This window comes from Condylura cristata, unplaced genomic scaffold, assembly GCF_000260355.1.
Source record: "Condylura cristata isolate star-nosed mole 26May11 unplaced genomic scaffold, ConCri1.0 scaffold00005, whole genome shotgun sequence".
Lineage (NCBI taxonomy): Eukaryota > Metazoa > Chordata > Mammalia > Eulipotyphla > Talpidae > Condylura > Condylura cristata.
The window spans coordinates 18212876-18231808 of record NW_004567106.1 but is presented as its reverse complement, the minus strand read 5'-3'; the positions used below and the strand labels follow the sequence as shown (position 1 = coordinate 18231808).

At 32.2% G+C, this 18933-nt stretch overlaps 1 protein-coding gene across 1 annotated transcript in view; it reads left to right on the top strand.

Moving 5' to 3' along the window:
• Positions 1-18933, top strand: part of DGKB (diacylglycerol kinase, beta 90kDa) — a 554412-nt gene that overhangs the window by 150607 nt on the left and 384872 nt on the right. The window contains exons 13-15 of the mRNA XM_004676734.1: positions 5268-5270; positions 11184-11216; positions 17930-18046. Of these exons, the coding sequence (XP_004676791.1) occupies positions 5268-5270; positions 11184-11216; positions 17930-18046 (153 nt within the window). The remainder of the gene's footprint in view (positions 1-5267; positions 5271-11183; positions 11217-17929; positions 18047-18933) is intronic.

Genomic DNA, 18933 nt, shown 5'->3' with positions numbered 1-18933 from the left:
CTTACATTAATACTTATTACTTAGTTAATCAGAAGTAAAGTTTAATGGCAGTTGTTTTGCATGATGACATGTTAAAGAAAATATTTTCTTTCCAACATACTGACTTGAAAATGGTAACTGAGGGTTAAGAAAGACATAGAGAAAAGTAATCTGCTAGCAGAATCTAAAGATATCAGTATCCAAATAGAGAAAAATCAACACTGATGACAAATTAATTAGTAATATGGAGGAGATAATTTAGAAAATCTCTTGAAAAACCAGAAGTATAGCAACAAGACAGAATCAGATCATGTTGTCTCTAAATAAAAATAACCTAAAACTTTTAAGTCTAAATATGTGAAAATGAATGTTTTATATCATTCCATGTAAATTTTAAATTTTCAGTGCAATGAAAATCAGAATTCCCCAACCACTACTTACTTATAAGAATAAATTTTTACCTTACAAAGATAACATGTAGTTTTAATGATTTCAGGAGAAATGGCTTTATTATAAAATATTTATATATGTACAGTTCCTCCATTTTACTATCAAATATATGCTCTCTACTTTCACTTGTAACTCTGAGCAAGAGTCATTTCTTACATAGCTTTTGGTTGATGCATTATGACTCATTAGTTAGGTCTTCATTACCTAATGAAACCTGTTTCATCCATGTAGAATAAGGATAGTTTTTTTTTTTCCTATTTTGATCTCCATGTCCACACTTTGCTACCCAGTCTCAATAAAAATCTGTCTTTTCAAGTTATTTCTATTATTTTGACTTTTTTGCTGTCATTTCTCCAAGAACATCCAAATGCTGGAAGAAAACAGCTCACTACTTAGTATTCTGTTCCCTTTCATGCTGTTATTTCTTTTTTAAATTAATTATTTTTAAAAGTTGAAATAAAATTGACTTGCTTTATTGGTATTCTGGAAGTATAGGAGCCCTCCACTCTCAAGATTTATCTACCTTCGTGCGTGCACCTGCAGCCAAGCACCACATTCCCTTTTGCCCCTGTGCCTCTTTGTTTTTACCCTGCCTCCAGGACTCCCCTGTCTGGATGCTTTAGTTCTCTAGTCAGCAGGAAAAGAAAAGGATGCATTTTGAACCAGGAAGTCACCATGGAAGAGTTTTCAACCTTGCGCTGAACTTTGGGGTCTCTGGGACAAAAATCTCATAGGATTTTTCTCCACTAAAGGCAAGGAATTTTATATTTCTAATCCAAATCAGTGATTTATTAGCTGTGGTCTCCTCCAGAATGAGAGTTGCACCTGGAGAGCCTGTTCCTATGAGCAAAGCGTAGTTCTTCAGTAAATGAGAATGCTGGAAGTTTTCAGCACTCAATACTTATAATACTTGGGATAGGCCCTCTGGCCAGGTAACCTGGGTTGGCTTGAGTTATGTACAGCCGTCAATGAGACACCTTTTTGAGAATGATCTTTTTTACAGCCCTATATGTTTAGATGCTCTATTCTCATATTATGTTACTCACATCTAACATTTCTACTAGTTTTCTTTCTTCCTCTCTTGCATATTTTACTCACAGTGCTAAATTTATGGTACTCCTCCTACTCTTGAAGATGTGTAGGCTTCCAAATTTAAATTGTATTTTTTTATTGAGGTGCTGACATATTACACCTTTTATTATCCACATGTATGTTATCTGTTGATATGCACTATAGAAATCATTTCATACAATTTCATGACTCCAACAACTATGATATTTTAATATTTGTGTGAGCTTATTCATACCCTTCTAGATCCAAATATGCACTTTCATATTTGGAACACTGAGATATTGCATAAATATCTCATGGATATCACATGAAGTCAGTATACTAGAAGTTGAAATTAAAATTATTTTTGTAAAATTATTCCTTATGTTCATTGAATAGTGCTCTCATTATTCATATCATTCACATTAAAAGGATTTATTTCTTTCTCTCTAGAGCCTCACTCAATTTGACATGAACTAAATAGTCAACAAATGTTTACAATATTTATGAATAACATTTGGTCACCGCTTACTTAAATTATGTTTTCTTGAGTTAATGTTGACTTACAACACTGTATATGATTTAGGTAGAGAGGGTCACATTTCTTCAAATATATATCACCATTTTACACTCACCCAATAACCATTGGACTCCTTTCTCCATTTTATCCCTACCTATTGTCAACTTTCTCCTTCTGATAACCCTAATACTATATTCTAAACTACAAAACTGTAAACAAAATATTATGGTATTGTAATAAAAACAGACCATAGACCATTGGGATAGAAATGAGCGTCAGAAATAAACCCACACCTTTATGCACAATTTACTGCAAAGGAGATAAGTATACAATGGAGAGAAGAAAATCTTTTCAACAAATGGTTTTGGGAAAAATGAACAGCCAATGAACTAAGTGACACCATGCACAAAATTCAACACAAAAATGATTTAATACTTGCATGTTAGATGTGAAACCATAAGATACACCAAAGAAAACACACAAACCCCAACACATTGATTTCAATCATGTCTTTAGGGAAGATGCAAGGGCAAAGAAAAAAGAAAAAAAGCCAAAATAAATGAAAGGGACTACAACAAACCAAAAGGCTTCTACATGGAAGAAGAAAGCATCATTTAAAAGACAAGAGATCCTATCATATGGGAGGAAATATTTACATACCCTACATTTCATAACCAAGATCTACAAAGAAATCATGCAACTCAAAAAAAGTATAGAACCCAAACAACTTTTTATTATCTTAAGTTATTACTCTTTTCTTTGATTCAAGAAGAAACACATCAGGCAGTGATGTAAACATTAAATAAAAATTAAAATGAATATTTGCCAGAGAGACTTTTTTTTAGATCATTAATGACCCATGGTAGTTAAATTTTCTTTTTACAATCTAATGAACTTGAGTTTAAAGTGTGTGATAATAAGATATTATATTAGTGAAAATTGAGTTAGCATTGCTTTGTTTCTGAATGATACAGTATTTTATAATTACTACTATTTTTTAAGCATGTGATTGTTATATTGCTGTAGTTATATAAAATATCCAATAGATGGTACTATAAAATGCCTAATATTTAAAATAAAGTGGTGTTTCATGTAGAAAGCTTAAAAGGGGTATCTCATAATTCTAGGGATTATCAATACATTATCCTCTAGATATTAAGTTTTATTTATAACCTGATTTTTAAAAGTATTCCTTAGTCCTTTAAGATATCATATTCACTGTTAGTGTATCTCAGAGTATGAAAAGAAAATGTTTGCTACTAAATGGAATTTTATAATTATTTATATTCTATTAATAAATTTCTTTTGTTCTTTTTTATGATGATTTCCCATAGTATTGTGGAATTATAGTTAATATTACTGAAATCACAACATTTACAGTAAGCACTATGGTTGTATGTATTTATTATAAAATTTTCAGGGTAGCTTTTATGTTAAAAATTTAGAAAACCTGCTGGAGACAGGTTCTTGCTTAACAAGGAAGTAGACAGTTTTTTTTTCTTCTTTCATTTTTTTTTCATCTTTATAATGCCAACCTAATAATGAATGAAACGTTGTATTATTTTGTTAGTATAATGTGGATTCAACATGTATAATACATACATACATATATATATATGTAGATATATGATATTTTGTAGGTAAAATTTCTTTTAAAAAGACTAGCAATGCTTTAAACATTGATTTGGTTAGGGTTTTCTCCTAAAAATATCATCTGAGAAAAATAGCAGTTTGTAGATGGTTTACTTTATCTTAGTGTTTATTCAGAATTCCATTATAAAATGGTGTCTGTGAATTCATACCTAATTTTGACTTCCAGAACTAAGTTCTATAAAACCTGTCTAAAGCTAAAAAGGGTTGAAGAATTATGGAATAACTTAGAAAAGCTTAACAGTCTGTTTATAACTTAATTAAATGTTACATACAGCTTTAAATATTTTTGTTATTTATAGTCTCAAATAAGTATAAATATTTATATTAAGGTTATTTTTAATTGATTTTTGAATATTGAACATGACTGTTGAATATTGCATTGGGAAGTATGCCAGGTATTTGGGAAATTAAGATGAACAGCTTTTAGGAAGAACGTTTTTGCATCAGTCAGCAGCTTCAGAAGGGATATGTATTATATGTGCCTGAACTTCTTTATGCATTTACTATTTTCTCCATGTTTTGTATAATTTGAATGTGGAGTATGACAATTGTGTATCCTCTTAAAAAGAAGATATTCTTAGTTGCATGCAAATGTTCTGCTTAAAGAAAATATGCTAATTAAATAACTTGATCTAGCTTAAGTCATTGAGACCTTTATTCAAACAATCAGTTCGTTAAGTCTAGGCTTTCCCGGGCACTTTCTCCTAAGCCATGTCAGAACAAATAGATCTGTAATAGGAGTATGTAGGAAGAACAACTAATTTACTTACTGTGAAAAGTTAATTTTGCCTACTAATATAGCCTGTGTGATGATCACATCTTTGTGGAGTCACCAAGGGATAATGTGGTTTCTAAAATCCTGCTTAGATTCTTTAAATTTTGGTATGCTTTTCAAATACTGTGACATACACTGGTTCATTTTTCAATTTTCAAATATACTAGATGTACAGCACATTACATAGCAAGATTTCTGCTTGAGCTAAATGGGTTTAAACATAAACTGTGCATGCAGATCTCAAGCGATTGTTTCTTAATAGATGTCAGATACTCTTTATTGCTGCCCTCTTTTATTTCATGAACATTTTAATTAATTCACACTGATTGAATAAATGTACATTGAGACTTGTTTCCTAATGAGGGTGCATTTAGAGGAAAGGTTTTGCATCATTCTGATATCCTGTGGGTAATTATATTCTAATTATATGGTCGAGGGAAAAGAGTCTATAACCCACTACTGATATTGTTCGTTGGACCCAATTAATTACATGCACATAATGAAAGTTCATGATAAGGTTGACTGGCAGTCAGTGTAAAATTTTAACTCAATTGAATCTTAGCCTAACGTGAGTCCAGAATTGCACTTTAACCTAGTTAGAAAGTGCTTTGGCATAAGATCAGTGGATATTTAGAGGGGCAAAGGAGGAGAGCAAATTTCATTACAACTAATTTGTTTTTAAATTCATGGTCTTTTCCAAGATGATGAAAAGGAAAACAAAGCAGCCTAATGCTTTTATTCTGAATGTTATTATTTATATTCTTTCATTACCTGCTATGAATGTTGCCTGTATTTTGGAAAGCAGCATTGCCCTAACTACTGAATGATAAATTTCTAGAGCAAGTTCAGGCATTTGTTGAGAAAAGAGTTGTACATGACAGGCAGTACTATTGATTACTTTTTTAAACATAAAATTAAGTAGACATTGATCTATTACATTAGGTTGTTTAGCGCACCTTTTTATTAACAATCACTAATTTCAATCAGACCTCTGTCCCAATATAGTCACAAAATAATTAAACTTACGTAAATATTCAGGAATGGGTATGTAAAATAAGAGTCCTAAAATGAAAGAAAAATATAATGGATAAAACATGTAAATCCCACTTTGAAACATGATTTGTTGAATTTTTGTTGCTTAAGCATGTTGCAATACCTCCTCCAATAGCAACAACAAAAATCCTTGCCATTCTGTAAATAGTAGCTCCTTTCTTTCTCGTGCTCAATTGCATTATTTTCTTTGCTGAGACTTTTAAAAGGATAGTGTCTGAGATTCAGGACAGCAGGGGAAATTTTACTCTTCTAAGCCTCAACTTTCTTCTACTTCCTTTTCTTCCATGCCATTTCCTTGTTGATCTCTCCTCTCCCTTTTACTTTTTACTATGCCTCTTCCTCTCCCTTTTACTTTTCACTATGCCTCTCACCTAAGAGCCCTAACATAGATGTTTTCATTAGAGAAAGCAAAATAAAACAAAAACTATTGGGTCCAATTTACGGTTAGCATGAAAAATGGTTTTGGATGAAGAATATGCAGCAGTTCTCTTGTTACTGTTTAAAGAGGCTGTGGAAACATGGGGAATTTATGGGTGTCTGAGGATGATAAAATTACATTATTGACAATTTAAAATTGATGGAAATACTTTGATCCTTTAGGGTAAATACAATTGTAATCCCTCTGTGTATGTGAGGAAAGGGAAATTTAGAGAGATTGCATTCATCTAAAGTTACATGACATACTCAAAGCCCCATGTTCTAAACCTATTTTTTTTTTCATTTCATGCTGTAGTCTTCTATACTAGGTAAGGTGTGAAATAAGTTTAGAGAGATAGAGTAGCTTTTAAAAAAGGAACAGAAAAAAATAGAGGAAAGTGTTGAAGAATAGAAGTGAGGAGAGAAGAGCATAATGGAATATATCAGAAAGTAGGGCACGTATATTAATGGTTTCTGTATAACTATTTCACAAGTATATAAACATGTAAACATTCATATTGTAGATCACAGCTAAAAAGAAATTGAAGAGCTCTTTATTAACCATGTTGCCTTCTGATAATTTTGATACCTAACCAAGTTGGATAACATTTTATGATGGTTTTGTTTCACTGGCTAAGTAAGAAATGCAAGAACAGTGACATTAAAAAGACTTTTAGTTGTTCTTGTTGATTGTTTTCATATGTAGAAATCTATGTTTGACATAATTTGAATACCTCTAAAAAGGACATTTTAAAAATTGTTATTGCCAATATTTGACACTCCTTAAGTTATATTAACCCATATTGATAATGAAGCCAGTTTTGTTCAGACAAAACAGAATTGCATGTGATTTCCAAATACTTTGCAGTGTTCTGCATTTTAAAATGTCCATTGCACTAACTTGCTCTCATACTTCAGTGTGTTTCCTTTTAAAACACAAACACGCCTGCTATTGAGGGACTTGTTGAGGAGGAAACCCCACCCTCGCATCTCTTCAGTATCTCCTCAATAAAACTGAAAATATATATTGGCAATCACATTCACAAAGTTAAGAATTGAATCTTTTTTTGTATGTTTTATAATTATACAGACAGTGAAGTCATCTCATTTAAAAATATTATCTTTATATTTATATTGGTGTAAACTTAAAAATGTAACTGAAATGGTTCCGAAATTTGGAAACTTTACTAGATGTTTGTCTTCCAAAACATTTTATTGTCAAATGTTACATTTTAATTAATATGTCAGAATGTCACACGAAAGAAAAAAAACAATTTTTGGCTCTTTTAATTGACATATGTTACATACATTGAAGTAACCTTTGATTAAAGATGCTGTTAAATGAAACAATATAAAAATAATTTCTATCTAACTTCTTTTAAAAATACATAGTCTTCACATGTGGATAATAAATACCTAAGGACCTGAAAAATCACAAAATGTTAAAAAACTGATGAAGCTGGAATGTAAAAATAAAGCTGATCATATTCAAAGGTATTTGGGTTTTAAATTCTCCAAAAACTATTGATATATTTTACTTTTGTGCTTGAGGGAGGAACAAATTCACCTCTTAGGCGGAGACATTGTATTATTTTAGAAAGACAACTGTTGTTTTTCAAAACCTGCTTTTTTCTCTCTGATGCCATAAATACACAATTATGCACAAGGAAAATATTTAAAATAGTGTTATTTGGCTACCTTATACCACACCACTGAAAATTATAGGTTATATTAATCATATTGACACTCAATCCATTTCTTTTTTCAGACTAAACAGAATTGCATGTGGTTTCTAAGTAATTTGCAGTGCTTATCAACATTTTAAAATAATTTGATTTTCAGTCACTTAAACAATAGACATAGCTATAAGAAGAAACTAAAAAAAAAGAAAAAGAAAAAAATCTTGATGAACCTGCTGTTATTTATATAAATGGAGCTTGAGATAGAGGAGCAATATGTATGAAATCTGTCACAATTTTCTTGAACTAGTCATTTTAGTTTTTCTGTATTTTTAGTTTCCCAATCAGAAACTTGGGCTATTTGATTTTAATATTGAGGATTGAATGAAACAGTAAACATGGAGAGAATAAAAAATATGAAATTTGTTATAGGCATAAGGTATGATTGTACCAAGTTTACTTTAGTATTGAAATAACTGACCCTATTTTAATGTGCATACTGTGCTATTAAAATTTTAACTCAGTAAAGCCTCCAATAATCTCTTTACCCTATGACAATTTGGATTAAATTGTCAATTTAAAATGATTACATGTTAGAAAATATGAAGACAAGAGATATCTCAATACTTAAGAATAATAGAGTTTTTAAAATGTCTTTGATATTTATTCATTTAAAGTTAATAAGAGCCCTGAAGGCAAATGCATCTTTTAAACTAATTATCTGCACTGTGTATTCTACTTAATATTAAAGTGATACTGTTTCAGTCACATAGTCACATCCCCTATAATCACACCTCTAGTTTTATTAAATAAAAATATACAGTGCTTACATTAATTCTGATTAAAAATGCATTTAGAATTTTACACTCCCATCATGAAATTTTCTAGAAACTAAACCATTTACACTGCTTTTTCTTGATATTTTAAAAAGAGGAGTAAAATATATATTTGAAAGGTGATGTTAAAAATTGATACAGCGGACTTGTTTTCTTCATGGTACTTATTTTTAATTTACATAGATACCATGGTTTTCTTACCATGTTAAGTCAGGGATAGGCTAGTTAGGGGAGTGCTAATTTAATATATGCTTTACTTATACGTCTTATATGTCACAGCTCATATATCACTGTAAGGAGGCTCATTCATAATATTGTTTTCATCATCTTTAATCTTGGTGTGAATTTTTAGTGTCTTCTTTCTCAGACAACTGAATGATACTAGAAAAAATTCTCAGAGCTGGTGGCTTCCTCTTACATATTTACAACATCTGGTCCCAGCTGAATCCTCGATTTTGCTTGATTCTCTTATCCATTCTTAGTCAACTGCTTTTCCAGCTTTAGAGAAGTAGTAATAAAACCCCTACTTTTTCTTTACTTGCTTCATTTTATTGCACTCTGACAGTAAGAAGATAACCCATTCCCCATTGTCCTGAATTGAGAAAGAAAAAACCTGCAAATATGTATATCCATCTGTTACCAATTCTCTATACAAGTAATAGTGAATTGACAATCAGTGTTCAATGTTATCTCAGTGTCTTTTTAATGGGTAGAGGAGAATTTAAAATAGAATTTTCATTATACCACTTTGTATAGTATTTTTCTTCTGTAGCACACATACAAAACACATACAATCATGTAGAGGTTCATACATACATGTATTTTTATATGTATGTATATACACATATATGTACACACACAATATAATGTTTTTATTTTAAGTGTATATAAATATTTGCATCAACACACATATAATATGTGTCTTATTAAGTAGGCCATTTTGAAAGTAAATTGGAAAAGTATGACACTTGTTAAATTCTTCAGCTAACATCTTTAAAGTTTAAGGATAATTTTCTATACAACTATATTATTACACACAGAAATTTAGCAATAATTTCATTATGTTGGTTATTGTGTTATAAAACTTGCAATTATCTTAAGAAGTATCTCTCATTGGTTTTATTTTTGTTTGATGGTAAATTAGGGATAGACAGCTTCTATTTGAGATTTTTGATTTGTACTTGCTTGTTATTCTAATTTGATGACTATAATATTTGCATTTGTATTTCTTTTGCCTTTCTCTATATATATGTATGTTCAGTGAGCATAGATTCTTCTTAAGGTAGTAGAAATCTGTGACTGATCTGGAAGACCTAGAAGACTGTTGATGCTCACCTTAGTGTTGTAGTTTGAGATATTTCTGAGTCCACGGTTTAGAAGTGGATAAAGAATAGAATCTCATTTTAAATATGTATTCAAATCTAGGCTCCAACCAAAAACTGGGAAAGAGAGATAATAAGACTGACAAAAATCTTCAAACTGATCAAGGATTGAAACTCGAACAAAGATTTTCTCCACTGCTTGGTGCCTTAATTGTTACATAGTAGAATTAAACTCAGAAATTAAGAATAGTATATTCAGTAGGGTCTGGCATTGTCTCTTTGTCGGTTAAACAGCAATTACTTCCATCGAATTCTACTCTCAATTAGGTGTTTGACCCAAATCATCCTTGCAGACTTCAACACTTCTTTTGATTAAACACTTTCAGCTGCAGTATTTTTTACTTATCTTATAAATGGAGTTGTATTTTGAAGGCAAACTGAAATTTTGAAGATGTTGATTTTTGCCTGTGCTGTCTTCTAAATCTTGTCATTCTGGTCCACTTCTGCAAGCATTGAATCTGTCTAGACCATCTCTGTGTGAGCGGCTCTGAAGTTTCCTGATGCTTCATCTGAGATGTGACTGTTTATTCTGTTGTTTCTTGCTGCCTTCCTGAAGTTTACTGGGAAAGGAAATAAACTAATATTCAGGCTACCAAGTTTTTCAGATACTATTAGTTTCCACATAGCTGCGACCTGGGGAGGGAACATCCAGGTTGCTCTCTCCTTCTCAGAGATACACAAATGTTGGGAAACTACTAACTCTTCCCTTTTCCTCTATTTCCTACCCTTGACAGTAGGCAATCTTTGTCTAGTTTGATATGTGATTTGTCAACAATTTTTCCAAATTTTTGTTTTATGTTTTAAGCCCCATAGGACAAAGAAGTTTTGGAATTCTGTAACCTTTTATCTGTTCCTTGGCAAAAACACAAAAAACTTCCCAAACTGAATGTAGATAGCTGGTCATGAATATCAGCTGTCAGTGTATTTAGCCTCATCTTTAAAAAATAAAAAAAAAAGACTCATTTTTTCTTTATTTTCCAGAGTATCACAGAATGAAACCAACACCACAGCAATGTTTACATCAAAAAGACACTGAGTATTTTTAGGAAGGAATGAGAATTGGTTTGTAAAATTTAAAACATGAGTAGGAATAGCTTATGATTGACACACGGATGTAATATATCACTGTTGTTGTGGAGAGATGTCTAGAACTAATTTGGGTGGATGAAATTTTATTTTGCATACGTAATTCTACAAATAACTGCATTAGCATATTTCTTATTTTGTAACAAATAATCTTTAGTGAAAATTAGAAAAATTATGAAAGAAAATACCTTTGAAATTTATTCATTTATTTTACAGGAGTATAGGGATAGAAGAATCTTCATGATTATTTGTTTTCAGTTTGCCTTTTTTTCAGCTTTAATGTGAACTTTTCTCTTTCAACAGACTCTTCCCACATCAGGAGTTTCAGTCTCTGAGGTGCGTAAGCAAAAAAAAGTTCACACCTGTAATTATAGATCATTAAACATCTTATGCTGCTAAAAACACATTTTGGAATGTGTTGGTGATCTGCTAATAGGAATTTGTATATTTTTTTCTCATATTCTGATACTTGGATTTACAGGTCTTTAGGTTTTCATGATGGGCTATAATAGATTCGAAACATTTTAAGTTTACATATATATGTGTGTGTGTGTGTGTGTGTGTGTGTGATGGCAAACATTAGAAAAGAAAACAGAAAGTATTGAAATAAATTACGTTGGGAAAATACAGGTTATTTTGAAAAGAGTTTTGGCATGTGTCTAAGGATAGCATCATACCTATTTGCCAAGGTAAATGTAAATACCTTGCAAAAAATCTGAACAGTTCTATCCTCTAAATACTAAAATGTAGTTTCATTCATAGTAGAATGAGAAACTCTTCCTCACTCTAAAGTGCCCAGCACTTTAAAAAGAGTACATCTGCATTAATCTTTTAGCATATGATGTTGTATAGAGTCATTAGAATAAAATATTGTCACAGATTTTGTTCAAATTTGTCACATATTTCATTCAAAATAAAATGACTTATTTTGAAAGTCAATGCAGGATTTGATATAGCACTTATTTTCAGTAAAGTGTTAGCTTTGCATTTATCAAATAAAGCCTGCACATTGTTCTAGGAAGGTATCCTATTCAGTTTATTTTTTTTTTCCTGAAGAATAATCTCCACATGGCATTCTCCCCTTAAAACTGTATTTCAAATTTACTTGCTTGAGAAAGAAAAATACTATTTTGAAATTACCCATATAAGAATGTGGATTTATCTAGAAAATACAAAATGTACAGATATACTTGAAATGTAATGTTTTTTTTGGGGGGGGGAGCTTATTATTATTTTTTCCCTTGGCCAAACCACTATTTTCCATAGCCCATCTACTTCCCAAATATAAAGTATCCGATCTAAGAAAAATACTAAGTTATTTTTATTTATTTACATTAGTTGTTTTTATAATTATTATTAGAAGAATTGTTAAATTACATACTCAAGTGACAACAGTTTCTGGAAATTTTATCATTTTATTCTAATTATTTAAGTTAATTGTGTGCAGATATATATATATATATATATAAAACTTTCTACTATTGGTTTTCTTAGTCTACATATGGATATAGACATCAGTGAATGTCTGAAAACTCACACATGCACACACACAGCCTTATGTTCTGGGCTTCTTTGAGGGCACAGGTGTTCAATTCTCAGTGATATTGTGGTGTGAGTTTGATTTCAGGCCAGGGAGCTGACCCACATGGCATAGCAGACTGCTCCTGTCTTGCCATCTGCTCCCCTTAGCAGTGGATATCAGTAGATCTGCCCGTTCTGCTTCCCACTCTGTCTCCGGTGTATCCACTCAGGCCCTGGCCCACTGGGCTACACCCCAGTGCTTGTATACATACATAAATTAAAATAAATATTTAAAAAATCCTTATGTTCCACTGTCAGCAACAGTTATTCATTGGCTGATTAAAAATGCAGTTAAAAGTGTAAAAGTGTAATTGAAGGAAATTACAGAAAGGTACATACATACCTTAAGCATGATACTTAAATATGTAAATATGTTTTCAGTGACTGTATTTTGACATGGGGTTAAGGCCTTTTCTAAGGGGACAGATCTAACTTAGAAATGGTCAATAGCCCTTTTTGCATTTATCAGAGTGTTTGTATCTGCCATAGTTAGTCTCAGTTGTTTTAATGTGTAACAGTAGCTTAAGGACATTTGCAAGGTTAATTTGAGAATAAAAGAAAACCTCTCTTCAATTATTCTCAGATAATTCATAGATGTTTTCAAATTTTACTTGATCATTTCTCCTACACACACACATACACACAATTGGATTATTGTGTCTTACTGAAGCAAATAATTTGTCATGGAAACTACACTTTTCATTTTATACTTAGAATTTAGAGGTTGAATAATAATTTACAATGCTACAATAGCAAGGTAAATTATATTAGTTTTTAAGTTAAACACCTTGGGGATTGCAGGGGATTCTGTGTGTGATTTGTGTATTTAACTCAACTAACAGAAAAAGATGATTGGTCTGAGCTTACAGCAGGGCCGCTGTCATTTGCTTAACCGTTGGCTTCTCTTGGTCATGAGTATGGCTTACAAAGACAAAGAAGCTATAAATAAAATTCAGGTCTATATAAGTACACACAATTTTATAATAGCAGGTCATATACTAGTGCACAAACTAAATCAAATACCTTGGGCATGGACTCTCTCTGGAATTTATTTTCCTCTGATTAGGAATTCTTAAACAGAAATTGTGTATTTGTTTTATACCCACTATAAAACTATCCTGTGAGAGGCCCTCCCTGGTGGCGCAGTGGGTTAAAGCACTGCACTGAGAAACTAAAGCCACCTCCGCATGAGTTCGATTCCCGCCTGCCCCGGAGGCAACCACATGGCGAGGCAGACCTCTCCTGACCCGCCCGCTGCTCCCCTCAGCAGTGTACTTCGTCGATCTGCCTGTTCTGCTCCCCACTCTGTCTCTGGTGAGTCCTCTCACCCTCCGCATCTCTGGCCTGTACCCCAGTTCTGTACGAATAAATAAATAAATCTTAAAAAAAAAAAAAAACTATCTTGTGAGAAATAAGGGCATCATACATAGTGCATGAGAAATAGGCCTTGTGCATAGGGTTGCAAGTTGTACATTGCATCTTCAAGTTTGCATGGTATGTGACACATGCAGGGACTTTAATATGAGTCTTAATCCTGCCTTATATTAAAGACAGACTGTATTCTGTTATATTAATATTTGACCTCTTATCTCTCACTAAGTATTCTGCCCTGATCACAAAAATTATATACAATTATTGTGAGTGAGAAGGTAAAGTTCTATAAAGTAAATACAGTATTTCATAGCACATTTGTTAATTCCTACCACACTAACAGCACACCTGTGATAAACTTAATTGAAAAATGTAAGAGCCTTTTTTAAAGAATTCTGCTTGTTATTCATTATTTATAGTTTAAAGTAACTGCCCTTTACTGAGTGCCTGTTTTATGCAAGTACTTTTTTTTTTGCTTTTTCTCAGTTTGTCATCACATGAATTTCCTCATTTTATTGATGAATTATAAGGTTATTTAAAGAGATTTAATAACTTACCCAAGTCTGTATGGCAAGTAGAAAAGAAAACTTATTCCACACCCAACCCCATACTTTTGCCTTCACCCAAAGTTATTTTTGTTTTAAAGAAAATTATTTATTTAGCCAAATTAAAAAGAAATGGAAATCTTATAATATGATATGTATTAAAATTTATTTAAAGCCTTAAACTATTTCTTAAGCTCAGCCTACCTTGTTACTGAGCAAGAATAAGTTTTGCTATAATTTTAAAGGATTCCTCATAAATTTAGAGTCTACCATTTTTGAAATGATTTCATGTCCTTCAGAAAAATGTTCAAATCCCACAACAGTGAAAGGTGTAGCTTTCAGTAATTTGTTCTCTCAGAGCTCTAGGACAGTATAAGTCATGATGAAGGTGGTAACAACTCCGCTTCAGGGAGATATTTTATGTGGTAAATACATATCTGCTACATTTGGTTATAATTTTAGGCTTTCCGTGAAGTTTCTGTGGCATAGATCTAGTGGCAGAAAGGGTTGTCTCTGGCTCAGAAAGTTGATCAGGAGAGACGAAAGTGAGGTTCTGGATTCTAGTGCAGGAGGCTGTTGGCAGCAAAGCACCATCCTTTGTTGTCTGCACCAATTGAAGTGCTTTGCCGTTACATGTCTCTCATGCTAGAATTGGACAAAAAGAAGAAAACCCCATGGCTGAGGCAATCATCACTTGCTGCTTAGTTTGTAAGTGATCAATAACAGCAGGTTTAAATGTTGTGTTGTGCATTCATTTTTTGAAAGCAGTTTTCAGAAATATACAAATACTCAACCTCTGAGAAGCAGCATGATATAGAAGAGATTTTCTACAGAGCACATAGTTCAAGTGATGTCTTTTTATTTCATTTATCTCATCTTTCTGTTTTCTATGAATGGTTTTCTGGGCTTTTCTTTTGTGTTTATTAAGGTGATTATCTTTTGGAATTCTAATACAATATATTCCCCAGTTAAGATCTTTTGTGCTACTTGTGGACACCAAAGTTCACAAACATTGAATTCTATATTTAAAATGTCTGCATAGCAAACACAAGTGGTTGATATTTGAAATGCTGAAATATCAATAACTATTTTATATTTTGTAATTATAGGTTCTATATTCTTTCATGATTATTTCTTAGCTAGAGTAACTCTTTTCAACATTTCAATCATTTATATTGATTACAACAATAATTTTCCAACTCTTTTTTTTTTTGTATTGGGATAATTTATCTGACAGAACAACAGTTGCCTTAATTATAACATGAAATGTACATTGTGTTTTTAGAGCCCAAAAAAAAAAAAAAAAAAAAAAAAAAAACCTGAAAATGAAGTGATAGACATTACCTCCTATTAGCAGACAGTAATTTTATTCTCAACAATAATGGAAATAAGTTTGGTGTGCTCTTCCTGAGATTTTTCAATAAGACCGCCTTTGAGAGTAATTCTCTGAAATATCATAACATATTTCTCACTATTCAAGGTTAATAAATTTTCAAAAATATGTGAATTTTTTTTGTGGACATATGTACAAAAATGCAATTGCTTCCTCTTTCCTGTCCTTCATTTAGTATGGAAAGGAAGTACAGATTTTTATCAATGGAGATACGGAAAAGTGTCTAGTTACCCTCCTATTAGTGTATGCTGTTTAAAAAAATGCAATGTAGAAATAAGCATAAATGAATACGTGAAAAGACATATATGGAGAAAATTACGTGTATGTGTGTGTCTCCAGCTTTTAAATTTTCAACCTGGATTAATTAATAAATTCCATTCACTGGGTACATTTCCCTCAAACAAGGAAACCACTTTGCTTTCTTTGTGTATATGTTTAAATAAAGATTTACTATTTTAATAAATTATATAATGAAATTTACATACAGATGGATATGCTAACAATTCTTAATTTGTTACATACTTTTTCTGATAACTCTAGGTTTCGAAAGTAAAATATCACCAAGTGAAAGCTCAAATTTCAGTTTCAAAATTTGCTCTGTTACTATATAAAGCAGTGTATATTTCATCTACACCAGTTTGCTCAGGGTGTTGACTCTGGAGAGACATAAAGCCACTTAATCAACTGCTGTTTGCTCACTGGGAATTCTTACTACACAGGAATGTCCCTCCTTTATGCATTCCCAAGGCTAACATAATACTAAAAGATGATTTGGTAATTCTTACAAATGCACACATACATATCTTTTCAAAGGTTTTATGTATTTATTTATTTTGAATACCCAAATTGGGGGTGTAGGTTAGATGTGCAGGGGATTGAGAAGATTTACCAGAGATAGTATGGAGCCTAACTGGCCTATCTACTGAGATACACTGCTGAGGGGTACAGTGGTAGACAGATGAGATCTGCTGTACCATATGGGTCAGTTCCATGGCTGGAGATTGAACTCTTGACGCAGTGGTTGGTGATTGCTTGATAGGGCTGTCCTTAACCTTATGCCACCAAGGAGGCCATGAAAATAGATCATTTTTACTAAGCTTCCAGTATTACTTATCTGAACTCTTAATACAAGCTGTAGATTATTGGCTATAAACAGTGACCTTACTTATTAAACATATACCTAATAGAATTTTTGTCATAGGTACATACTCAGAAGTATAATGAAAACTTTATCTAATTATAGCGTTAATAAGAGAACCATACCTATTTTACTTTATTCATAGTAGCTTCAGTGTATGAATATAATTCACTATAAGCAGACTGGTAGAATTTTAATTTTTTTTCTTTAAATCTTATAGAAGGAGTAGGCATTACTTTTTCCAGTTTGAGTAAGGTTAGATAATACTTTTATTAATAATTATGTTAATAGAGATGGAATTCAACTCAGGCTTTCTGACACCTGACCACATTCTAGTCATCCACATTTTCTATGCATTATAACCTTTAATATCTATGGACACAATTATATATCTATATATGTATGTATGCAATGTATGTATGTATGCATGCATGCATGTATGTGTGTGTCACATATGCTGAAGGAAATAGAGAAGCCTATTGAAGATTTGACCACAAAGCTGAAATACTGAGAGAAAAGCCAAAAAATAGATAACTTTTCATTAGAGGAATTATTCAAGAGCCCTGGACAATAAACAGAACATATTTGTGACAAAGGGACAATGAAGAAGAGGTGGTTATAGTTGGAGTGCAGTGGAGAGGGGTGAGTAGGGCACGTATGTGGAGAATTGACTGAGGTAGTGCTTAGTACCAGATGATTTCAATCTAAATTTTAAACCATTATTATCAGCTGTCCCATTGTTTATAAAATAAATAGCTTTGGTCTTTAAATAACTTGTAGTAGAGTGGTAACCATGCATATGGATAATACCATGTGCTCTTTTTCATATCCTTTAAGAGATATTTTGATCATCTCTGTGTCATATAAGTTGAGTCTTTTAAAAGGAGTAGTTCTCATATTATTCACTGGAAACTCAATTTAGAAACTTGGGCTCAAGTTTGTAGTCCTGAAATTCTTTTATATGTTACTCATTTTAGTAAAACAGCATTCTTACAACAGGTCTTTGTTTTTCCTTACACAGGAAAGAATAACGACAGTGAAAAAGGAAAAGGGTGGTTCTCAGCAGCCAAACAAAGTGACTGACAAGAACAAAATGCAAAGAGCCAACTCTGTTACCATGGATGGACAAGGCCTACAGGTATTTCTTCCAATTAACATTTTTTTTTAAGATTTATTTATTTATTCGTACAGAACTGGGGTACAGTCCAGAGATGCGGAGGGTGAGAGGATTCACCGGAGACAGAGTGGGGAGCAGAACAGGCAGATCGACGAAGTACACTGCTGAAGGGAGCAGCGGGTGGCTCAGGAGAGGTCTGCCACACCATGTGGTCACCTCCGGGGCAGGCGGGAATCGAACTCATGGGAAAGTGGCTTAAGCTTCTTTGTGTTGTGCTTTAACCTGCTGCGTCACCAGGGAGGGCCCCAATTAACATTTTAATAGATTTCATAAGCTGGACATATGTCCAGCTATCAACACATTTATTTAATATGAGATTAGCTTAGTAAATGACTTCAGAAAGATACTATTAATTTATTAAGATGTCAGTTTATAGTTGATTGACAGTGTGATTAAATTAATTGTTTAGGATATTATCTACATTTAAATTCAAACTGGTAAGAGATTGTCAATCATAATATTTTGCAAATTATTACTAAATATATTTTATTGTATACATATGTATCATTTGTTTCTATACTTTATATACATATATATATATATATATATATATATCTTGGGAGAGTCATTTCATTGATAAAACAATGTCATTGAAAATGAGTAAAACAAACTCTATTTGTGTGGATATTTTGTTTTAAATGAATAATAAAATAAAGAATATTTATAAATTATCCCTGGTAGGGATAGAGACAGAGACAGAGTTGGGAAGAGAGCAGGTATATCTGTTGAAGTCCATTGCTAAGGGGAGAAGTGGGCAAGACTGGACATGTTTGCAGTACCATGTAGGTTAGTTCCCTAGTTCCCAGGCTGGGGATCGAACTCATGCTGCAGTAACTGCGGTAGCTTGA